Source organism: Triplophysa dalaica, chromosome 24, assembly GCF_015846415.1.
Source record: "Triplophysa dalaica isolate WHDGS20190420 chromosome 24, ASM1584641v1, whole genome shotgun sequence".
Lineage (NCBI taxonomy): Eukaryota > Metazoa > Chordata > Actinopteri > Cypriniformes > Nemacheilidae > Triplophysa > Triplophysa dalaica.
In genome coordinates this window covers 1813900-1834499 of record NC_079565.1, presented here as the reverse complement: position 1 = coordinate 1834499, position 20600 = coordinate 1813900, and the positions used below count along the sequence as shown (strand labels likewise).

At 39.7% G+C, this 20600-nt stretch overlaps 5 protein-coding genes across 9 annotated transcripts; 3 read left to right on the top strand and 2 right to left on the bottom strand.

The window, feature by feature from the left end:
- Nucleotides 1–80: 80 nt before the first annotated feature.
- On the top strand, nucleotides 81–5429 carry cd151 (CD151 molecule). Its single transcript, XM_056739575.1, has 8 exons — nucleotides 81–219; nucleotides 1766–1850; nucleotides 1995–2186; nucleotides 3333–3407; nucleotides 4219–4323; nucleotides 4519–4674; nucleotides 4881–4967; nucleotides 5109–5429. Exons 2-8 carry the CDS (start codon nucleotides 1767–1769, stop codon nucleotides 5166–5168), a joined length of 759 nt encoding a protein of 252 aa, XP_056595553.1. The 5' UTR covers nucleotides 81–219; nucleotide 1766; the 3' UTR covers nucleotides 5169–5429.
- Nucleotides 5430–5575: 146 nt separating this feature from the next.
- Nucleotides 5576–7952, top strand: gatd1 (glutamine amidotransferase class 1 domain containing 1). Its single transcript, XM_056739578.1, has 7 exons — nucleotides 5576–6096; nucleotides 6298–6374; nucleotides 6471–6576; nucleotides 6658–6765; nucleotides 6854–6945; nucleotides 7036–7129; nucleotides 7307–7952. The coding sequence occupies exons 1-7, from the start codon at nucleotides 6048–6050 to the stop codon at nucleotides 7420–7422; spliced, it is 642 nt and encodes a 213-aa protein (XP_056595556.1). The 5' UTR covers nucleotides 5576–6047; the 3' UTR covers nucleotides 7423–7952.
- A 22-nt stretch (nucleotides 7953–7974) lies between these two features.
- On the bottom strand, nucleotides 7975–10895 carry chid1 (chitinase domain containing 1). Of its 2 annotated transcripts, none has more exons than XM_056739559.1 (13): nucleotides 10782–10895; nucleotides 10453–10576; nucleotides 10136–10285; nucleotides 9877–10009; nucleotides 9754–9798; nucleotides 9561–9667; nucleotides 9375–9436; nucleotides 9171–9263; nucleotides 8977–9078; nucleotides 8732–8884; nucleotides 8442–8522; nucleotides 8273–8315; nucleotides 7975–8191 (listed from the first exon to the last, which is right to left on the bottom strand). In XM_056739559.1, the coding sequence occupies exons 2-13, from the start codon at nucleotides 10558–10560 to the stop codon at nucleotides 8093–8095; spliced, it is 1176 nt and encodes a 391-aa protein (XP_056595537.1). In that variant the 5' UTR covers nucleotides 10561–10576; nucleotides 10782–10895; the 3' UTR covers nucleotides 7975–8092. The 2 variants fall into 2 exon arrangements, with proteins under 2 accessions (XP_056595537.1, XP_056595536.1); XM_056739558.1 differs by having other exon boundaries at nucleotides 10453–10573; nucleotides 10782–10889.
- Nucleotides 10896–11536: 641 nt separating this feature from the next.
- thoc5 (THO complex 5) lies at nucleotides 11537–20591 on the bottom strand. 4 transcript variants are annotated; one of them, XM_056739532.1, is made up of 22 exons: nucleotides 20446–20591; nucleotides 16183–16283; nucleotides 16009–16065; nucleotides 15821–15883; nucleotides 15351–15494; nucleotides 15092–15205; nucleotides 14903–15000; nucleotides 14624–14770; nucleotides 14416–14530; nucleotides 14208–14340; nucleotides 14054–14131; nucleotides 13918–13961; nucleotides 13743–13842; nucleotides 13340–13448; nucleotides 13155–13256; nucleotides 12971–13067; nucleotides 12762–12873; nucleotides 12568–12671; nucleotides 12382–12469; nucleotides 12128–12243; nucleotides 11860–12053; nucleotides 11537–11745 (listed from the first exon to the last, which is right to left on the bottom strand). In XM_056739532.1, the coding sequence occupies exons 2-22, from the start codon at nucleotides 16279–16281 to the stop codon at nucleotides 11682–11684; spliced, it is 2178 nt and encodes a 725-aa protein (XP_056595510.1). In that variant the 5' UTR covers nucleotides 16282–16283; nucleotides 20446–20591; the 3' UTR covers nucleotides 11537–11681. The 4 variants fall into 4 exon arrangements, with proteins under 4 accessions (XP_056595510.1, XP_056595509.1, XP_056595512.1 ...); XM_056739531.1 differs by lacking the exon at nucleotides 20446–20591 and adding an exon at nucleotides 16796–16927; XM_056739534.1 differs by lacking the exons at nucleotides 15821–15883; nucleotides 16009–16065 and having other exon boundaries at nucleotides 20446–20590.
- zgc:158398 (uncharacterized protein LOC568894 homolog) lies at nucleotides 17066–19340 on the top strand. The gene is made up of 7 exons (XM_056739570.1): nucleotides 17066–17290; nucleotides 17453–17636; nucleotides 17784–18024; nucleotides 18227–18371; nucleotides 18446–18596; nucleotides 18725–18856; nucleotides 18989–19340. Exons 2-7 carry the CDS (start codon nucleotides 17478–17480, stop codon nucleotides 19007–19009), a joined length of 849 nt encoding a protein of 282 aa, XP_056595548.1. The 5' UTR covers nucleotides 17066–17290; nucleotides 17453–17477; the 3' UTR covers nucleotides 19010–19340.
- Nucleotides 20592–20600: the final 9 nt, after the last annotated feature.

Sequence of the window (20600 nt, the reverse complement as noted above, 5' to 3'; positions counted from 1 at the left end):
AAAGCTCGACAGCGCCCTCGCGCGTCATTTCGAGGTACGTTCTGCGCGCCCCCGAGGCAGAGCTCCCGCAAGAGTCAAAACCCCGGACGCGCGCGGGCAGTGCCTACAACAAACACGAACAGGACAGAAATAAACGGACACCTGGTGAAAAAACTTACGGGATAAAATAATTAAACAAATCACATTATTTTCATCACAACCTTTCGATTGTCTCATAAGGTGAGTGTTTTATTTTAGGAACGATTTACGTTTTTTCACCTTGCGTATGTTGGCCATAAATAGACAGAATATGTGCGTTATAGTTTAATTTATGAGTTTTAAATACATAGAATGTACGCTTGCATTCAACATCTATTTTTATTGATTTATCTTTTTCAATATTATCCTTTGATCTGTTATTTATAGCGTTTGTTCCTTATTAAAAGTTTACTAATAACACTTTAAAAACTCATTAACACCTTAATATACTGAAGTGATCATAACCTTTATAGTTATGATCTCGTGGCCCTTCCTGTATATTTTATTGGAGGTAACACGATCTGTAATAGATTCCAGATTCTTCAGATAGTGAGTTGTGTGAATTTAAAATTCAGCTCATGAGACTCAGATGATGTTGAAAACAACTTGTAAAACTTTGAATAAACCATTCATATGGTGACCACAACTGGGGCCATGAGAGGTCACGCAGCCCATGATTCTTATTACAACTCAGCTTGACTTTACCACTTTACTAACTGGAAAATATTTGCACAGGGCCCTGTGAATCCACGACTTACATCGTTTTACAAAAAGGCAAAATACAAATACAAATTATATAAATTCAATTTAATACTTACTCTATGGATTTCTAACACAACTGTCTCTGGTTCTTTTAATGTCAAGTAGGAAATCCAGCAGATGCTAGAAAAAAACAAGCAGGTGTAAAAACACAAGCCGTAGTGTGGACTCGAGTCTGTTTCCCACACTGAAGGGAGATGTTAGAGTTACTCACACGGCCAGAGATATATCTGCTCACGGCTGAGGTTACAGGGTGGTAAACTTTTTACTGCGTTTCTTTTAATGGAGTCTGTCTGTCTCTCTGACTGTCTCACACTTTCTGTGAGTCACATATCTTGTCATTCTGGCAGATTATTTCAGCTAAAAACAGTTTCCACCTCCACACTCTCTCAAAGAAACTGGACGCATACGTATTCCCACGAGAAAGGATGAGATCTCTTTAATATCTCCGTTATTGCTTCTAGACATCAATGAGATTAAATGGAAACGTTTGCTTAAATCTCTTGAGTCTTGAGAAAAAGAGTCAGAAATTGACAAATGTGTCATTAGAGTTTTAGGAGAGATGTCAACAATGTGTCAAATTTGGCTCAGATTTGTCAAACATTTCTCATCAAATTTAAACGAAAAATCTGGATTATTTTAATCTGTACATTAATTAAGTTTTTTGTACAATAGTCTCATTTTTTTGTCTCAACTATAAATAATAATATGTTGAATGAAGATATTTTGCCTGTTTTAACTAAAAAATGTTTTTCCACAAAATGCATTTTCTTCCACCAACCTTTTGATTTTGTAGTGAAAAACACATTTCACCCAATGCGTGTTTTCCACTAAACGTCAGCGTGTATTCACATCAATTCTGCATGAAGTCGGGGTCAGATAAAGAGCGGCGGTCTCTCGGGGTTTGGAGATGGACTCATGGTTTTCCTCACACCTGTCAAACGGATGCCTTCTTTAAAACCCTGTAAAATCTCTCCATCTGTTTCAGGATGGCAGATGTGGAAGGAAAAACGCATACCTGTGGGACGATATGTCTCAAATATCTTCTGTTCATCTTCAATCTTTTCTTTTGGGTAAGTTTCTGCAGCACAGATGTGGGGTTGGTTTCCAGAAAACACACAGATGGATAAAAGGTATCGATTGACTGTAAATGATAGAATCATCTGAATGTATATGTTGTGTTGAAAATATGACTTAACTAGACTTGAATCTGTCAGTTGGCAGGGGGCGCTGTGATGGCGGTGGGAATATGGACTTTGGTGGATAAAAGCGACTATATCAGCCTTCTGTCCTCCAGCACTTACACGGTGGCAGCGTACATCTTGATCGGTGCAGGGGCCATCGTCGTGGTTACAGGGATGTTGGGCTGCTGTGCCACCATCAGGGAACAAAGAGGTCTGCTGATAGTGGTAAGAGAGCATCATGGGTAATGTAGTCAATGTACTGAAATAAAACACACGGATGGGTTTCATATCTACTTAAAAAGTATAGATCTTAAGGTGTTCTGGATGGTTGCTAGGGGGTTGCCATACAGTTGCTATGGTGTTTTGGGTATCACTAGGTGGCTGAGTCAAAAGTGCCCCCCCTCTACACAAATCTGTTTTATAATCTGGTTTTAAAATAGAGCTCGAGTCCAGGTTGTTCATAAATATGATGGAAATTCTTGTGCAAGTATCTCGTCGTTTGAGTGGAAACTGATGAAGTCCAACACAAAGTCTTGAAGCCAAATATTTTGAGAATGAACAAAGTGGACAGTGTAAACACTGGATTACAGTAGCCGTCTGGAATCTTGACATTCGCCACTGTGTCGCGTCAGGAATTATTCTGGGCACATGCGGTCACCTCTGGTTAAAATTAGTTTGATCTCTGTGTATGTGTGGGCCTTTAAGTGTGTGTTTTGAAGTGTCACAAAGCTAAATATCATATGTGTTTTATATGAAGATGTGTGTATCTTTCAGAGATCAGACTTAGAAACTGAGTCATAGCTGAGGAATGACGGGCAGCGAAAGAGAAAAGAGAGAGAGACGGGGGGGGATAGAGGAATGAAAAGGGAGTGAATACAGAGAAGAGGAATGAGAAGGAGAGTTATTGGCTGGCTAGAAAGGGCCAAAATTCATGTTGCTTGCAAACAGTGGGCATATAATACAGAGAGAGAGAGAGAGAGAGAGAGAGAGAGCGAGAGAGAGAGAGAGAGAGAGAGAGAGAGAGAGAGAGAGAGAGAGAGAGAGAGAGAGAGAAAGAGAGACTTAACTTTAATCAGCTGCTCAACCACAACAGTACATTTTTAGCATCTGATATGAAAGTTATGTGCGTAAGATGAAAAGGTCATTGTTCATTTTCTTTTAGAAATTTACTGACACAACAAAACACAAACTGAAGGTTCATTTCGTAAGAAAACTCTTAATAAATCAAATAAAATCTCATTGACTTACATTCACAGACATGCAACATATTAAAGACTTGGTGGTGGACTTCTTTGACACAACCATCTAGCAACCAGTTTATATGTACAATATATTATAGAATGTGTCTTATAAATGATTTTTCCTCTGCAGTTCTTCGTTTTGTTGCTGTTAATCTTTTTACTGGAGATCACAGCTGGAATTTTGGCGTATGTTTATTATCAGGAGGTAAACTCACATTCATCGTGGTAGAAAGATCATTCTCCATATTTGTGTTTTTCTCTGCATAATAACTTCTTCAAACATCTGTGCATGTATGCATGTAACTAACGACCTGATAACAATGGATGCAGTGCAGCCATGAATATCAAATTTTTTATTATGGTAATATATAACGACATCAAAACATGAGCTTCACCCAAACACCTCTCTCCTTATAAGACTCTTTTTTTCAGTGGAACACAAAAGAAGATATTTTGAGAAATGTCTTAGTGGTTTTGTGTTCATACAACGTGGGGTCAATGTTGACGGGTTACATTCTTCAAAATATCTTCTTTTGTGTTCTGGAGAAGGAAAAATCTCATACAGGTTTGGAATGAAATGAGGGTGAATAAATCATTTCTAGGTGAACTATCCCTTTAAGAAACCCATGAAACGTGAGTCACATTAAACCCACATGCACATGTTGAGTGTTGTATGTTTTTCTGCTCGTCTACTCTTCTGTTTGTCCACCTTTATAAAACCCTTGATCTTCTTCCTCCCTCCTCTTCCTCCTCTAGTGTTTTCCTCTCTGCTACCAGGTAAACAACCACATAGACAAGAAACAGCTAAACTTACTCTTATGATAACTTTTTTACGATAATTCTGATTCCGATTAATTCATGGGACTTTGTACCTGTTAATGATAGCCATATTTCCGAACTCCTCTCTGTTTCACCGTCTCCTGCTCTTATATATACTAAACTAAACGATAAAAAACTGCAGCTCGAAATGCAGAAACGTGAGTATGTGTATCTAACGTGTTTATCTGTGACTGCAGCTGAACGCTGAACTGAGGGCCGATCTGAAAGAGAGGATGATCCAAAACTACCAGCAGCCGGGTCAAGAACAAATCACCAGAGCCGTGGACAGACTCCAGCAAGACGTAAGATAAATCATTATAGATCTAAATCACACGTGAGTCAAAGAATGAGTTCTCAGTTGTTTCGTTTAAGCATCAACTAGGATTCAATATTTAACTTTTTGAAATGTTTCTGCTTGGATGAATTTCTGTTAATGTTTATGTGAGTGTGCAAATGTACCTAAGTTCTCTCTCTCTCTCTCTCTCTCTCTGGCATAGTTCAAGTGTTGTGGATGTAACAGCTCAGCTGATTGGAGGGAAGGTGCTTGGATACAGACATATGCTGACATACGACTGGTGCCTGACAGCTGCTGTAAGACCCCCTCAGAGCTCTGCGGGGTCAGAGACCACCCATCTAATATCTACAGAGTGGAGGTACACCGGAAGACAGAGTTTTATTGTTCAGTTCAGAGGAGACAACATATTGTCTGGGGTTATTTTTAGGGGTGAAAATCAAGGAAACAAACTTAAATTGAAATCTCATTGCTCAATTTTTCTAGCTCCAAAATTGTTTATTAGATATCAATATGTCATTGAAGCTATAAGATGTATAGAATATTGTAAGTCTCTTTCTCCCTCAGGGTGGTTGTATATCAAAACTAGAAGAGTTTTTACTTCAACATCTGCTGATCTTGGGCTCAGTGGGTCTCGGGATTGCATTTTTACAGGTGATGTATTGTATTTATACACTGATATATAATTCACAAATACAATCATGAAAGCTTTTATTTGCGCCGAATGTTGTTTAAAGTGTTCTGTTATGAATATAACGCTTTTTTTCATTCGACATCTCTCTCTTTGTGTATCAGATTGTGGGGATGATATTTACCTGCTGCCTGTTTCGAAGTCTGAAAGAAGATATATACTGAACGAAGAGTTACATGAGCTCTGTACCAACCAAAACACATGCCTGTTACTGTATACTTTTACTGTATATATATATAATAAGTCTCTTATATATAAATATGTCAAAATATGTAATGTGACAATGATGAGTCAAAATGTTTTGGCTGCCGGACAGTCCCTCTTGGAATTATTAATGATAAAATAGCTCAAACCCCAATGTTCAAAAAGAATCTACGCCCTTGGCTGAAATTGGTGTATTTTTGCAATAAAATTAATCATTAGAATTTTTTGTATTGCTGGTGTCCCATATGAAACAAGTTCAAACCATTTTACCATAATTATTATTGATAAAAAATAGTTTTACTTTTAAGTTCGGGTTTACTGTTTTTTATATTAAAAGACTTTATATTATTACTATTTTAATTTTGAAGTTATGCATTTTTCGTGTATAAACTTTTGTAAATTATTAAAAAATTTACATGATTCGCATGTGACTACTGCCTGGCTGTAACGTTACTGAACTGAGCCAAAACGACATTTCACTGTAGCATAAAACGATGAATAAAAATAACTTTGATGATAAATATAAGACAAAATGTTAGATTTGCCACTCATTTGAATAAAACCGTGAGCTGTTATCCGTTATCAGGACTCTCTTCTGGAACTACTTCCGCCTCAACGGTTTCACACGGAAGTTTATAACAGACGGACCCATCAAAACAATCACCTGATCAAATGATTTCCCTTCTTTGTGTATTTAACATTATTTCAACACATTTATTCTGTTTTATAAGATCGGTGTAATAGGTTATTGTTGCTCTTTTTATTTTTCAATCGCTCTTTGACTGTCGATCTCTGCAAACTTAGAAAAACAGTGAAATAGCTGATTTAAGGCATCAAGAATGACATCTAAACCTACATGTCTGATTGTGGCCAGTGCTGCACCTGCAGGTAAGACTGATAACATTTACATCGTTCACATGTATTATAAGCCACAACCCTGCTGAATATACAATAAAACCATTAATATAAAATAAATTATATTTTAATGGAAACTATAATGGTCTGTTTCTACTAGGAATATATTGGGTTCATTTGATGTAATGTCATTTGGCAGATGGCAGAATAAACTGTTTAATTTTTATCCTCCAGGAGTATCAGCTCGATCATTTCAACAGTGTTTCACTATGTGCAGTTCAGTGTTCAATCTGCAGACGGCCACACCTGGAGTGAGAAAGCGCACACTGCAGCATCCATATCAAGTTTATTCTCCTGTGTCCAGTTCACCCAACTAAACCATATCATCACTTTTTTTTGTGTAACAGGGGAAGCCCATTGACTTTGTCGGTGTGGATGACAGCACAGCCCGATGGGTGCAAGAGTTCAGCATCAAACCTTATGCCAACCCGGCTAAACTGGAGTCTATAGATGGTCCGAGAAATATTTGCTTCTGCATGTGTGACACAACAGGTCTGCTTATTTCAGGTTTTGATGTATTGTGTGATGTTTCAGGTGCCCGTTATCAGGCACTGTTGATTCCAGACTGTCCGGGGGCCCTGAACGACCTCGCGCACAGCGGCTCCCTCGCACGAATCCTGACTCACTTCACATCACACCAAAGTGAGTCTATCTCTAAACGCATCTCACATGTTAAGAGAGATCATGATAAAAGTTCAGCTCCGTTCTTGTGTGTGGTTGTATGTTGTAGAGCCCATATGCGCTGTGGGACAGGGTGTAGCTGGTCTCTGCTGTGCCACAGAGGAACAGAAGTGGATATTTAACGGCTACAGCATGACTGGTGTATGTGGTCATTTCTACCCATCATAAAACAACTTTATAACACGGATGTGTCTGGAAATGACTGTAGTGTTTATTCTGTTGTTCTTTCAGCCGTCTGTATTTGAGCTTGTACGTTCTCCAGACTTTGCCAACCTGCCACTGATTGTGGAGGACTTCATTAAAGACAGCGGTGGATCTTACACCGGTGAGGTCACTTTTGAGCTTATTAAAGGGACTATTCAACCAGAAATGAAAATCCTGTGACAATCAACAGAATATTCACACTGTGCTATTCAATTTTGATGCCATACAATAGATTTGTGTTAAACGAACACAGTGACAATGGGTTGTTTTTAACACACCAAAAATGTGTCCTCCACAGCGAGCGTTGTGGATGCTGTTCACGTGGTCCTGGATCGACATCTGGTGACGGGGCAGAACTTTCAGTCCACATGTGCAGCTGTCAACAATCTGATCCTGCTTTGTAACGCCAGATAAACGTGTTCAGATTCAACAAAAGACCGCGTCACTGAATGTGGACCTAAAGTATTATCTTGTGTATTACACTATTGAAAGGAATTCAATCACGTCAAGTCTTCTCAACTTCAAATGTCATGACATACCAGAGTTTAGATAAGAAATATATATGACTTTTTATACGATCATTTAAATGTTTGGTTCATTTGTAATAAGTGAACATTGAATTTCAGTGTCCTGAAGGAGGTGCAAAACGAAAACCTTTTCAAGAATAAACTCTGTAAATATATATGATGATACAAATGGATAAGTTAATTTTTAAAGTAATTTCAATATTTTGCTGCAGAATAGGAGTATAACAAAGCAGTTTTTTTACATTGTTTTCAATATGTTAATATCTTTTATAACCAAAATGTTCTGTGGGTGTATATGTTAAATACAGTATATGACCGAAGTACGATGAACACAATACAGCAGAAACAAACGAAATCTGGACCAGTGTATCACAATTGTTTCCTCAATAAAAAACACTTCAAACTGCTGATTCTCCATGAAGAATGCTCTCGACTGGTATGTAATTAAAAAATAATTTTATTGGCATGCTCAACAATGGTATCCCCATAACTATCCTAAGAACCTTGATAAATTACACTCTATTGTTTGGAAGCAGGTTTAATCACAACTGAATAGGTCACAAAAGATCATAGAAATAATCCAATCCTTGTCCCAGTTCCCACATGGAAATTCCAGTTCCCAGTTCAGATGCCAATGCAATACGGAGCTGGAGAAACTAGAGAACAAGAGGGAGATTATCTCAGAGCTAAACGTTACTCATAATTCATTTTGATGTTCAATCAAGCTTTATACAAACCATTAAAGTGGGAGCGTAAACAACATGTTTTACTCCATTATTCCTGCAAAACAATGAAAGAAACATTTCAAACGTCATTCATTAATATTAGTGGAATGGATTATTTTACTGCACTCATCTAATGAAACAATGTAATGATCTGATCCATGCTAAAAGTCTGTTTGTAAACCTTTTATAATTGAAGAAATGTTCTCCAGCGTTTACATCCCACTGGAGTTTAGGTTTGACCTCTTTCAGGAGTTCAATATATCTGCACAAGAGAAAAGAAATACAACCAAGATATATGAAAAGTAAATATTTCTGTTTGGTTTTAAAGCAGATAAAAGTTCAGAGAACAATTCATATTTATCAGCATTTACAACAAACAAACATTTTAATGCAGCTAACACGTTAAGTAGATCATTTGACATTCTACAGTATTCTGTGTGATGCTGTGTGAAACACAGCAGTTTTTCTTACCTGCCCCCCAGCAGCGGTTCTGCCCCACCGTGACTGCTGAAGTCCAGACCGTACATGTTGATTCCCACCAGGATTTTATGTCTCCACTGGTTCTGAGGAGCGAGCTGAAGGATGCACTCTCTGACCCACGGCAGCGGAGAGCTCGGCCCGGGCCTTAAACACCACAGAGCCAATCAGAATCAGTGAATAAATGAGTTCACAGAGTAAAGAAACAATACAACACAGTGTATAAGTGTGTGTCTGACCTTCCAGGGCCAGAATAATCGTACGTCATCAGACTGAACGCGTCCACCACAGGTGCCAGTTTCTCAAAATCCTCTCGCTCAAACATACCAGGTTGACCCGTACTGATCATTAGACAAACAAACACACATTCAATTTGTTCCTGACAAATGAAGTGGGCGAGAAGAATGACACAAAAAATTTAAACTTCATGTACCCCGGTGTTATCGCAGGAGGAATGACCAGCACACAGCTCAGCTTCCCGACCTTCAGAGTTTCACAGAGATGTGTGACCAAGTGCGCCAGCTCTCTACAAAACAAAACACAACACACACACAGAAGTGAATCCCACATCTCACATGCTTGGAACACACATGACAATGAGGACTGAGTGTTTCTCAGTAATTACACACAATCTTACTTTCTCTTGTTTCCTCCTAACTGACTCCATAACTCCAGTGTGTACCCATCAAAACCTTCAGCCTGTGTTTCATGCAAAGAAGAAATTATAGCTAATCAGTTCATATTTTTTTAATTAATAACAGGCACATTACATTGATATCATGTGAACTTGACGGTTGTGTTATGTAAAACCGAGATTATAAACCTTTGCCACTTCCAGCACCTCTCGACCCAACTCCTCGACCTCGTCCTCGCTGTCCAGCACGCTCATGTAATCCTGATACGACCATCCGTCAAACAACAGCCGAGGTACTTCCAGAGAGAGAGAGAAAGACAATTGAGAGAACTTCGTGCATACAGCCACTGATTCCTCCATCAACACATCCATTCACACTTACGTATTCTGTTTTTTTTGTTGGCCTTCCTCACAGCTTTGACCCAACCTGTAAAGAGAAAGAGTTATTTATCTCTCAAACCACATCTCTATCATTGCTGGTCTTGAGGCGAAGAAATGTTCTGACCGGGGTCGTGGTCATGCAATCCGGTGATGTGGAAACTCTCCGGTCCTCTTCGTCTCAGCTGGAGCCACACCGGAGACACGGACGTCAACTTGGGACCGAACAGCTTTGTGATGTCGTATCCACGAGAGTTCCACTGAGAGACAGAAAGACGAGTAGACAGACTCGCTAAAGGCCACGAATTGAATAAGTAGGTAAGGTATACATAGAGACAGACAGAGATAAGCTCTGTGTTTCAGAATGACACAGGTGTGTGACTCACAGGTGTGATGTAGCCCAGTACGGCTCCATGGAAGTTTCGTGCGGAAACGCACTGCGGACAGTAACGCTTCTCCTCCCTCACTATATCCTTCCAGTGAGGGTCCGACACCAACAGACCCCGGTCCTGCGCCGGACGATCTGCTGCTGTCGTCTGTAGACATCACACACATCTGACATCTTTAACTGATATTATATTGAGCAGCTTCACTCGAGACCTGAAGCATGACATACTTCATCTAATATAAACATTCAAGATAAATAAAATACTAGTCACATTTTAGTTATGATATGCTTACGAATGTAAAACTTTTGTCTCACCTCAGCCTCCTGGATCTTACTGGCTTTTTTGGCATCTGTCTTTGACAATGTGCCACTGACAACATGTACCAGCAGACAGATGAGCAGAAATATCACATCTGCCTTCATTTCAGCACCTCTGCTCCTGGAACAACATTTATATATTAAATAATGTATATTATTCAATACATAAAATAATTTACCTTACAGTCTTAGAAGCCCGTTTGTCCCATTAACAAGCGGTTTAAAGTGCTATTGCATGTGTGTATTTACGAAATTCAAATCTGCATTAAATGCAGTTTTAAATGCACCTGTATTGTAGCTTTTACAGAGTAAATTCACACACGTACCAGATATTTGTCTAATGTAAGTGTTTCCAGTGTGATGCAAATGCTCATTATCTTCACCAGAGAGGATGTGGACATGCAGGTTTGACAGCCTGTGTAGAATGCAGTCACAGTCACGTGATCGGATAAACGGAACGCAACTTCAAAATAAAAGTCCCTCCTATATTACCACAATTAATTTACATTATTTTGTGTTCTTCTGACATTTAACTTTAAGACGTGTATTTAAAGCCAACCATTCTATAAACTATATGCATATGTATATTTAAAATAGTAATTGTTAATGGGACAAAGAAAATAATGAGAGTATAAGCATACAGCCATACTCTTACAATAGTGTGTAGTGTTTAATAGTTTTGTTCATGTGTATTTATGATTACTGTAGCTTTATTGAAAATACTATTAACATGGTCTGTTAACATTTACGTATAAAAACACAATGGCAGGGCAGTTAAATCCAGCTAAAAGTAACAAGTTGGTGAGGGCAAAAAGAGCTCAAATTGAATTAAATGTCACACCAGACTCAACTTAAAGGTGTGGTGTGTAATTTAATAATTATTATTATTATTTTGATGTGTATTGCATTGGCCCCATGCGTTATTGAACTATAACAACATTCAATTGAACATTTCTGGTTCTGTCAACAGTCTTCAAATACATTGTTTTGTAGCAAATGTCTGGACATGTGTTTGAATCTCATGGTTTGATGTAATGGCTCTCCTAATTCACACACACCACAAAAATGAGACAGACCGAAAAACACTTTACCAAAAAGGTTTTATTTTCTAGTCTACATCATATTACCAATACATAAAACACAAGTGAAAACTGGAGCAAAAGTGGGCGAATGAGATATCTCCTAATGGCACTCGATCAGATTCTTCATCTTCGTATCCCAAATGTTCAGCGGTGACTGAAGAAACCCTGAGGATGATTGTACTTAAAGGGCTTCAGACGACTGGGACCCCTGAAGATGAGGAAGACAGAAAGAGAAAAAGAGATGTTTCGCATTATTTCTCAAATAATACAACAGTGTGAACTCAATGTAAAATGATGTGAAGATTAGCGTTCTGCGAGTTACCTGGCGGTTCTCAAGCACATCTTCTCTCTGGGGAACTCCTTGGGTCCTTCTGAACCATCGCACACTTGATTCTCCGTCTCCAGGTACACATCCAGACACACGCACAGACGCTGAATCTGATTGGTCAGAAGCTGGAGGCCTGGACGTGGCCCCTGCAGCTCTGCGCAGAAGACGTTTACCTCACTCTCAATTGCCTGCAAACAAACGAATCCGCTTCAGTTCTTGAGTGTGTAAACATCTGAAGAGTTCTGGACCGTGGTGCTCTTACCCGTAGGTTATCGTCTGTGCGCCCGCTTCCTTCCCCTTTCCATTGGAGGGAGAGGGAGAAAAGGGGTGTGACCTCAGGATACCGAGGGTTCAGCGCCAGAGCGGCCAGAAGACGTGCTGATGGAGATAGAAGAACTTTTAAAGAGCATTTGTGAGATGTATATATTCAGCACAGATTACACAACCAAACCCTGATTGGTCCTTTTCTGTCTACGTGGGTGCATCTCAGCTAATTTCCGGCTACACAGTTCTCACCTGTTCCTCTCTCCAACACAGCCATGAAGAAGAGATCCGTCTCAAGCGCCAGACCGGCCTTCAGCAAATGCTGCACGAAGCCCAGCTCCTGTCAGACAACAACCACATTATCTCTCATGAATCAGAAGGAAACATAAATTCTCTTCAAACCGCTTCAAGAGTGATTCTAGACGCAGAGGAACGTACAGTGAATTCCTGGTAGCTGATCATGGTCCAGCGCGTGAGGCCGGTAACCACTTTAGCGGGGAAGAGATGCTGACACTCACTTGACACGGGAATGATGCTGTGCTCTGGAACAGACCATCATACACTTCTGTTTAATATGTAAACAGCCTTGCGTTCAACACAAGCGTCAGTTTGTTGTGTTCACATGTGTTTACCGAGAGAGCTGAACTGTTTGTGTAGGGCCAGTCTGGACTGCAGACGTCCTCTGAGAAGCTTAATGGTCCTCTCCATGTGACTGGCGCTCAGAGCGTTACGAGTCAGCTTGGCCTGAAACAAACACGACCTTTAATCAAACTGTCTGTCTCAACGTACTGATAAAACTATTACAAAATCGGACGTCAAACACTTATAAAGACAAACACACTTTTACGTTGTCAGTGGAGAACTGCAGGCCGCCTAGTTTCTGCACCCAAACATACGGATGTCCTAAATCTGAGATGTAATCCTCAAACGTACTGATTCTGCCCACAAAAATCATTGATGTTTGATTATCTGTATCAGTATTTAAACTCTGGGTTTAAAACTATTATAAACTTAAAATTATTTACCCGACTTTATCAAACTGGTAGCGGTTGGCAGGGTTGGGCGTCTCCCGGCCTAGATCAGATGCATACAGACAGTTGAGCAAATTGTCTGGGTTCATCAGATCCCTGCGACACACACACGGTAAAAATGGTGTTAAATAAATGAATTTAAGATGGTTCATATATGCAAGTCGTGCTCATCGACTGACCCGGTACTGATGGCTCCTGACAGATCCACAGAAGTGGAAACGTTGCTCTTCACAGTGAGAATGTTGAGGTTCATGAGATAATAGAAGTACAGGTGCAGGACACTGTTGTCTAAGAAAAAAGGAAAGAAGAACACAATAAATATCAATCTTGCTTCTTTGTTGTGCTGAACACAAATTAAAATATTTTAATGAAAGTTTGTAACTAAGCTTTTTTGGGTCACGGTTGACTCCCATAGTTGTCTTTTGTTCTATAGCAATTGATTTTTCCTTTTTTTGTGAACTGTTCCTTTATTTATGAAGCAGATCCACAAATACTACTACTACAAAATATTTTTTTCTTTTTATATAGTTTTGTAGCGATTTGTCAAACTATATGAAAAGATATTTGTTTGATAACACACACCTTTACACTTGAGGTCAATGCAGAGCGAGAGAGGATGACGCCTTAACATTTCTCGACGCTTGTCATCCAGCTGAACGCCAACAGTCCCTCGCCGACGCTTCTGAACACACAAAACAATAGAGTTAAGACACAACCTAAAGCACAAGAGAAATACTTAAGAATTAAAGAGTCTCACTGTGTTCTGCTGCTCCTCCTCAGCGTCTGAGTCACTCTCATCATCTTAGGGGGGGAAAAAATTCATTTAGATTTTGATGGATCGCACTTACACTTACAAAATGCACACAGACAGACACACAGACATAAACATGTACCTTGTGAGTCTTCTGGAGGTCTGGAAAGAGCTTTGGCCTCGTCCACGTCTCCACTGATGCTCACTGACAGATTTTTGTCTAAAACACACATCACGTGATGTCATTACAGAATTCCTTTGAAATCTGCTCTAAGAAGGAGGGGGGAGTGTCTTACCGCACGCCTGTCCATAAGCGCTCGCCTGCACCAGCAGCACATAGAGAGGAGGCGGAAGGTGTCGTGCCACCTCGGCCTGCTTCTGCATGCGCTCGAACGGCATAGAAAGATACTCCTGGACTGGTACAGACGCCTGAGAGAGAGAAAAACAGTCAGTCAGGACTGCCACAATGAGAAATAAGTTTAACTTGTGAAACCAGAGCTTTACCTGCATGATGTTCTGCAGTCCAGGCTGAAGGCTGCCCAGATATTCTTTCTTCTGTTCAATAGCTTTGTGGATCTTCTCCTTACTGGCCAGCGACGTCTTATACTGCTCCGCCAACCTGTAGAACACAAATGAGCAGATAAAACCAGATGTTTCTCAATGTTATCATTGTGTGGTGATGACTCAGATATATCTGATGAGCGGCCGTCACCTCTTCCTCTGCTCCAACTCCCAGTCCAGTCGAGCGAGCGTGAGCTGGTGGTTGTCGTCTCGAGTGACGTGAGGCCGTGAGATCGCCTCTGGAGCCTCCTTGAAGAACTCCTCCTCGCTGACAAGCTCGATCTCCTCATGCTGGGACCTGACACACGCGCACACATTAACAACTTCTCCTCACATTATTTCCTGTATTTAGTCATTTATTTCCATTGTGGGACTGGACGACACAACTTTAAAATTCCCAAATATTTGCAACATAAGCTGTCCTTCATACTTGAACTCGAGACATTTGCCGATCTCTTTCTGCAGATGCATGACCTCATAGAGCAGATTCTGAAGCTGAAGGTGAAGAACATCCACACGCTGCTTTGTCTGCGGACAGACAAAGGAAAGGAGAAAGACAGAATTTAAATCTTCTTGGTTAAAAAATCTTTGTCACACCAGTAAAAGTGTATGTACATACATCATGTGTCTGATCTCGTCCTTTTTTCAGTCTCATGTGCGCAAGGCGGTTGAGTTTCTTCAGAGTGATGAAATGAACGCTGCTCTGCCTGCGTCTCTCCTCAATCTCCACATTCTAAAAAACATAGCGCAGGTCAAATATCAGTGTCGTTCCATTTTTGCATTTGGCTGGAAGACACTTTTTATTCCCCAAAGCGACTTGGATTCCACTGAGCCTCACCATCCACACTTAGAGAAATGAGAGAATTCATGAATCTCACCCCGTCTTTAGCACCACTGGCTTTTAGCTCCTGGATTTCTGCCATCAGTGTAGCGAGAGCGCCACATGTGTCTTTATACAGAGTATAATCCTGCTGCGCGTCTCTGCCCTCCAGCTCCGCTTCCTCATTATATACACGCGCATCCTGAGAGACAACAAACACTGAGCAGAGCTACCAGAAAACATTATAACATAGTCTGCCTACCAGCTGAACGTCACCTGTGACCTAACATATGTCTAAGTTTAGATTTTTGTGGACTGAAATAATCGCACTTTTAATTTTGGAGTGAACTATGACCCAGATATCGGTTTGTGTGAATATAGTGACTCCATATATGACTCCAATGACTCCATGACACCAAAATGTGCAACACAGAAAGTGTGAGGGGTTAGAACAGAAAAAGATAGTAAGTGTGTGTGTATCTGTGACAGAGAAAAAGAAAGAGAGAAAGAGAGAGATGTCATTGCAACCTGATTCTTTCCTGCAAAGGGCCTCCTTTGTCCAACAGGAAGAGATCCTGCAGGACACGTGACCTACACACGCCAATCAGAGTACGTTCTCACTGAAACGCTCAGCATCACAACATTATTCATCTGAACACAACTCAACAAAGAATGACATCTTGAGGTCTAAATGAGTGGATCATGCTGGAATATACCTGAACCTCCCTCAACCTGACCTTCCTCACTTTGACATGTGACCTGACTGCACTGAGCTGCACAAGGACATGAGAATTATTAGAAAATAGAGTTAATAACAGAGTTCTTCTCAAATTACAGAACAAGCGTGTCGTTAAAGTATTTTAGATGTGAGGGATGTCACAGCATCTCACCTGATCTCCTTCTCGAACCCGTTTGTTTTCCGGAGTAACGTTACTGCTTTCATTTCTGATCACCTTTGGTTTTCTCTTTTTCACAATGTCGGAAGACATGACTGAAATGTCAAAGAAAAAGATCAAATAGGTTAAAAAAGTCACTTCCACACACTTAGATGTCTGACAGCCTTTAGGCTATGAATAAACTAACTTTGAGGTCAAGAATAATACATATTTTTTCTGTATTTTTGTCCATACTTTCTGTAAGTGAATTTCTGCAATGTGTTCACTGAATTGGATTACAGTATTCAACAACAAACAACTCGTTTTCTCAGTCCATTAAATTGCTCGTAAACACTTTTAAAACTTGTAAAATTTACAATCCTAATTACTAGTTTACGCAATTATATACTTATGTGGCCAATAGACTAATGTATAGACTGAATTATTTTGAGTGTTTGACATTATATTCTGTCTGTAAACTAAATTATTACACTTGTTTATTTACAGTTTATTATACTGTGCTAAAGAGCAGATGGGTAAGATTCCATGAGCCAAATCATGGTAAATGCATCACGATGATTTTTTTTAAATAAAACACAACAAAACGTCTCAATATATAAACTCTCACCTTTCGATCACTTGTTTCCAATTTCTGTATGCAAATATCACTTTAAAACCTTTACATTCAAATTTCATTCAAACAGCAAGCGCTACCATGCTAACCACAGGAGACAGAGGGAAACAACGGACAACACTTCCGCTGGCGTTTTACAAAATAAAAGCTCTGTTGAACCTGACTGTTCAAATGAACGTCCAACGGAAACTATGAAATTGAATTTACACACGTCAAATATGTTAGTTTACAGCGTTTAATTACTGGTGACAAGTGTTCCTGGACTGCAAACGTTAAAAAAAATTAACAAAATTAAACTCCTACTTAAAGAACGCGGGTTGTAAGTCTTTTATTTTGAAAAGGTAACACGAAGGCAAGTTTACCTGTGAAGACACTGCTTGCGCAGCCTTAACACAAACTGCGGTTTAATAATATTTGTAAAATTCGTCTTCTGCTATAAGAAATCTTTAATGTTCCGACCAAGTCTTGTTCAAATGAATGTTGTTAAAGGTAAGCGATGTCATCGAGGGTGGAGTTACAATATTGACAGATTCTGTTAGTTCCTAAATGCATTGGTAAACCTCAGTCAGCTCAAGAGGAACCGACTAGGTTAACAGCACAGTTACAAATGTAATTTTGTATGTGACAGTTCCCTGTGGTTGCACTTCACAGGTGGTGTCATCACAACTGGTGCATTATGGGTCATTGGAGGCCTGTATCTAACCTGAGAGGTCACCTGTCTCGACATCCCCCTGTTGTTTTGTTTTTCTTGTGCATGTTGATTCTGTCCCTAACTTTTGTTTGTATTGGGCTTTACTCCCAGTATCGCGATTTAAAGAACCCAGATATCAGTTTAGTGAGTATACCCTTAATTTGGATATTTTATTTGTATCATGATGTTTGCTTGTCTTATAATCTTGTTTTATTTGAATTCTATCTTATATTTGGCTTCCTTTAGACTTTGATGAAGTGTTGTCAACTAAATCATGCACTTTTTTTTAAGGGCTGGAACCAGGTTTTGGGTTCAATTGCGGGTTTCAAATTCTGCACACATTTGAACGATACAGATGCACATCTGGAGGAAGACTCTCCTCGTATGGTGGAACATGCCGACAGAATCACAACAAATGTTTCCATGAGCACTTCTCATGTTTCTGTCCTGGTACCTCTGGTGCTGATGGGAGACATCCCAGCTGACAGTGTCGTCAGCGCTACAATGTTGGGCAGCCAGTTGGGTGTAAAAGGTTTGTGTACGAGTGTCTATTGAGGACAAAAACTTTATTGTATTCCTTTTTCTGTGGAGCTGAAGTAGAGAATTTTAAAAGAATCTGAATACGGTTCTTTTACGTATGATGTTCTATGTACAAAAATAACAGGATTTATGTTTGATAAAACTATTTTTATTTTTCAGCAAACTTTTCCTGTAACGATATTTATCTATCACAGGAGCTGCAGCAGAAACATCAGTGACTGTTTTATTTCACCTGCACACTGATGTTCCTATCAACCAGACTCTTGGTGGCACACTTACTGGACCATCCTTGATCTGTCTGCAGCTCACTGGCCTGACGCACGTTCTTCCTCAGACTCCGTAAGAAGCTTAGATGTACGGCCATACTATTCATTTTTTTAAACAAAATCACATCATACAAACTAATTTTTCAGGTCACCCCCAGAATGCTCATTGACGAAGAATGTAGTTGAGACCACATCACCTGTCAGAGCTGTTGCCATAGAAACGTACAAGCATGATTCACCACACTGCTTTAGTCTGGGGTTCACAGCAGATCCACACCTGACGGTTTTGCTCACACAGGTAGAAGACATGAGTTTCATCAGGCCCAGAAATCTCTTGCAAGCTTCATTGATTTTATTGTCACAGCTGCTCATGTTATAAACTTGATCATTCCAACATAAGCTGTTTCACTTATATTTCTTGAACAGGAGGAAAAAGCCATTTGTAGATATCATCTGCTGTTGGTCAGTGTTGCACTGCTGGTCATCTGTGTCCTGATGAGTCTCTGTGGAACATGTTCATCAAAATCTCCTTCTTACAAGGCGAATGATCTCCAAAAGGTAGTTATTTTGGGCTCTGTAAACCTTACAAATACACCAAGTAGACCTTTGTCATCTTCTATATTCAACCCACACTTTAATTTGTTCTTGTAGTTTTGATAATGTTATGTTAAATATATATTCAATTCATAGGAATCACTGCTGAGGCCATGAAGAACCAGAACATATGAAGACCTGGTGCTTTCATTAAAAAGGCAACATCTGGACATTCAAATTTCATTTTTTCCACATTTCCGAAACCAACCGGTGTCTGTGTACATATTCGTTTCATGAATAGTCGAAGTATTGTGTGACAGTCTTTGAGGGTCCACAAAGACATAACCAGGAATCGACGGATGTCATAAAACTTTACTTAAAGAGTAAGATTGATGATTATGTTTAAAATGTATATTGCTGATGCCATTAAATAAGGATTGTTGAAATTCATCTTATGTAATTGCTGTGCCTTTTTGAAATGGAAAAAATAAAGGGTGTTTGACCATGATCCGTAATGTCGGATTAAATTATGTAACAAATCTGTCACTATACGGAAATACTAAAGAAATCCTGCACATTCCAACATTGAAGAACAACAAATGAAAGATCAATTGCGGCACTGAATTTTTTTATTTTTGTCTGTTTGGATTTTTGCCGACCATACGTTTCATCATTTGCGTACGTGTTTTTATGTGTCTTTGCTGTGTTCCAAGTTGCCTATGCATGTAATAGACACCCACAATTTCAAAAACTAAAGTGTCGGACCAAAAGATGCATGCCTCTTGTAACCACACGCCCACAAACCTACCTCAATTCGTGGTATGATTTGACTAAGATCGCCCAAATGTATAAGCAAGTAAGGTGTACCTGTCAGTACAATTGTTTGGAACCTGATTATCCAAATATGGTAGGAAGCGTTACATTTCCGTAACACGCTTGCAATGTTCGACCAATCACTACGCACTGGTAAACTAGCCAATCATAGCACACCTCGCTTTTCAGAGCGATGAGCTTTGTAAAAAATCCGCGAGTAGAGATTCTGGGCAAAGAGGACTAACATGCACGGTATGTGGAAAATACATCGTTTTTAACCTTAACGTGTTTATACGCATGACATCTAAAACAAACGACAATATTCGTTTTAGCCGTCTCATATGACCCCTTTAAATGTCAGTGTTACATAAACTAAATACGCGACACGCCATTATTGATGTGATTTCAGCACACGCCCGTTTCATCAAGACCCAAAAATCTTAAATCAAACGGTGTTCCCCGATTGGTTTACAAGAGACAGCCGAGATCAGATTTCTATTTCAATGTTAAAAACCAACTAGTATGGACACATTAGGACAGTACGCCTCCCCTCTGTCATAAGAGCGAGTGCGATACACAGACGGTCAAGAACGGACGGCAGACATTTTGTGTTCTTCGTCGTTGGTCCGTTATACTCTCACCTTCAACTCTTTACTAAAATGGTTCACCTGATATGTTACACATGTACGTTTTATTACCACGAAACACGCGCTCATCAGTACAACAATTGATCAAAATATGTATATAAAAGCATGTTTAAATCGGCTTCGGGTTCTTAAAGATTCTAGCATCGTTATTACCTTACATTCGATTTTAAAACCAATCGCAGAATGTATCGATCACTCGTGCTTTCGTGAGGCACGTTTCCCTCCCCGCGTTTTTCCACGCATTCCTTGTGGGTTACAAATGCGCTTCCTGCTTCACGCTGAGCGACGGTCACTTCGACCAATACCAA

Bases quoted from the DNA above. Each gene is read 5' to 3' on its own strand.
- thoc5 (XM_056739532.1), bottom strand. From the start codon at position 16,281: ATGTCTTCCGACATTGTGAAAAAGAGAAAACCAAAGGTGATCAGAAAT. The intron at 14,341-14,415 runs GTAAAGCTCTGG...TCTCTCTCTCAG, and splicing joins GACTGCAGAACATCATGCAG to GCGTCTGTACCAGTCCAGGA. The intron at 12,470-12,567 runs GTACGTTCCTCT...GTTGTCTGACAG, and splicing joins TCAGCTACCAGGAATTCACT to GAGCTGGGCTTCGTGCAGCA.
- chid1 (XM_056739559.1), bottom strand. From the start codon at position 10,560: ATGAAGGCAGATGTGATATTTCTGCTCATCTGTCTGCTGGTACATGTT. The intron at 9,799-9,876 runs GTCAGAACATTT...TTCTCTTTACAG, and splicing joins ATTGCATGACCACGACCCCG to GTTGGGTCAAAGCTGTGAGG. The intron at 9,668-9,753 runs GTAAGTGTGAAT...TCTCTCTGGAAG, and splicing joins CAACAAAAAAAACAGAATAC to TACCTCGGCTGTTGTTTGAC.
- cd151 (XM_056739575.1), top strand. From the start codon at position 1,767: ATGGCAGATGTGGAAGGAAAAACGCATACCTGTGGGACGATATGTCTC. The intron at 4,324-4,518 runs GTAAGATAAATC...TCTCTGGCATAG, and splicing joins TGGACAGACTCCAGCAAGAC to TTCAAGTGTTGTGGATGTAA. The intron at 4,968-5,108 runs GTGATGTATTGT...TTTGTGTATCAG, and splicing joins TCGGGATTGCATTTTTACAG to ATTGTGGGGATGATATTTAC.
- zgc:158398 (XM_056739570.1), top strand. From the start codon at position 17,478: ATGGGTCATTGGAGGCCTGTATCTAACCTGAGAGGTCACCTGTCTCGA. The intron at 18,372-18,445 runs GTAAGAAGCTTA...CTAATTTTTCAG, and splicing joins CACGTTCTTCCTCAGACTCC to GTCACCCCCAGAATGCTCAT. The intron at 18,857-18,988 runs GTAGTTATTTTG...TTCAATTCATAG, and splicing joins AGGCGAATGATCTCCAAAAG to GAATCACTGCTGAGGCCATG.
- gatd1 (XM_056739578.1), top strand. From the start codon at position 6,048: ATGACATCTAAACCTACATGTCTGATTGTGGCCAGTGCTGCACCTGCA. The intron at 6,375-6,470 runs GTGAGAAAGCGC...TTTGTGTAACAG, and splicing joins TGCAGACGGCCACACCTGGA to GGGAAGCCCATTGACTTTGT. The intron at 7,130-7,306 runs GTGAGGTCACTT...TGTCCTCCACAG, and splicing joins CAGCGGTGGATCTTACACCG to CGAGCGTTGTGGATGCTGTT.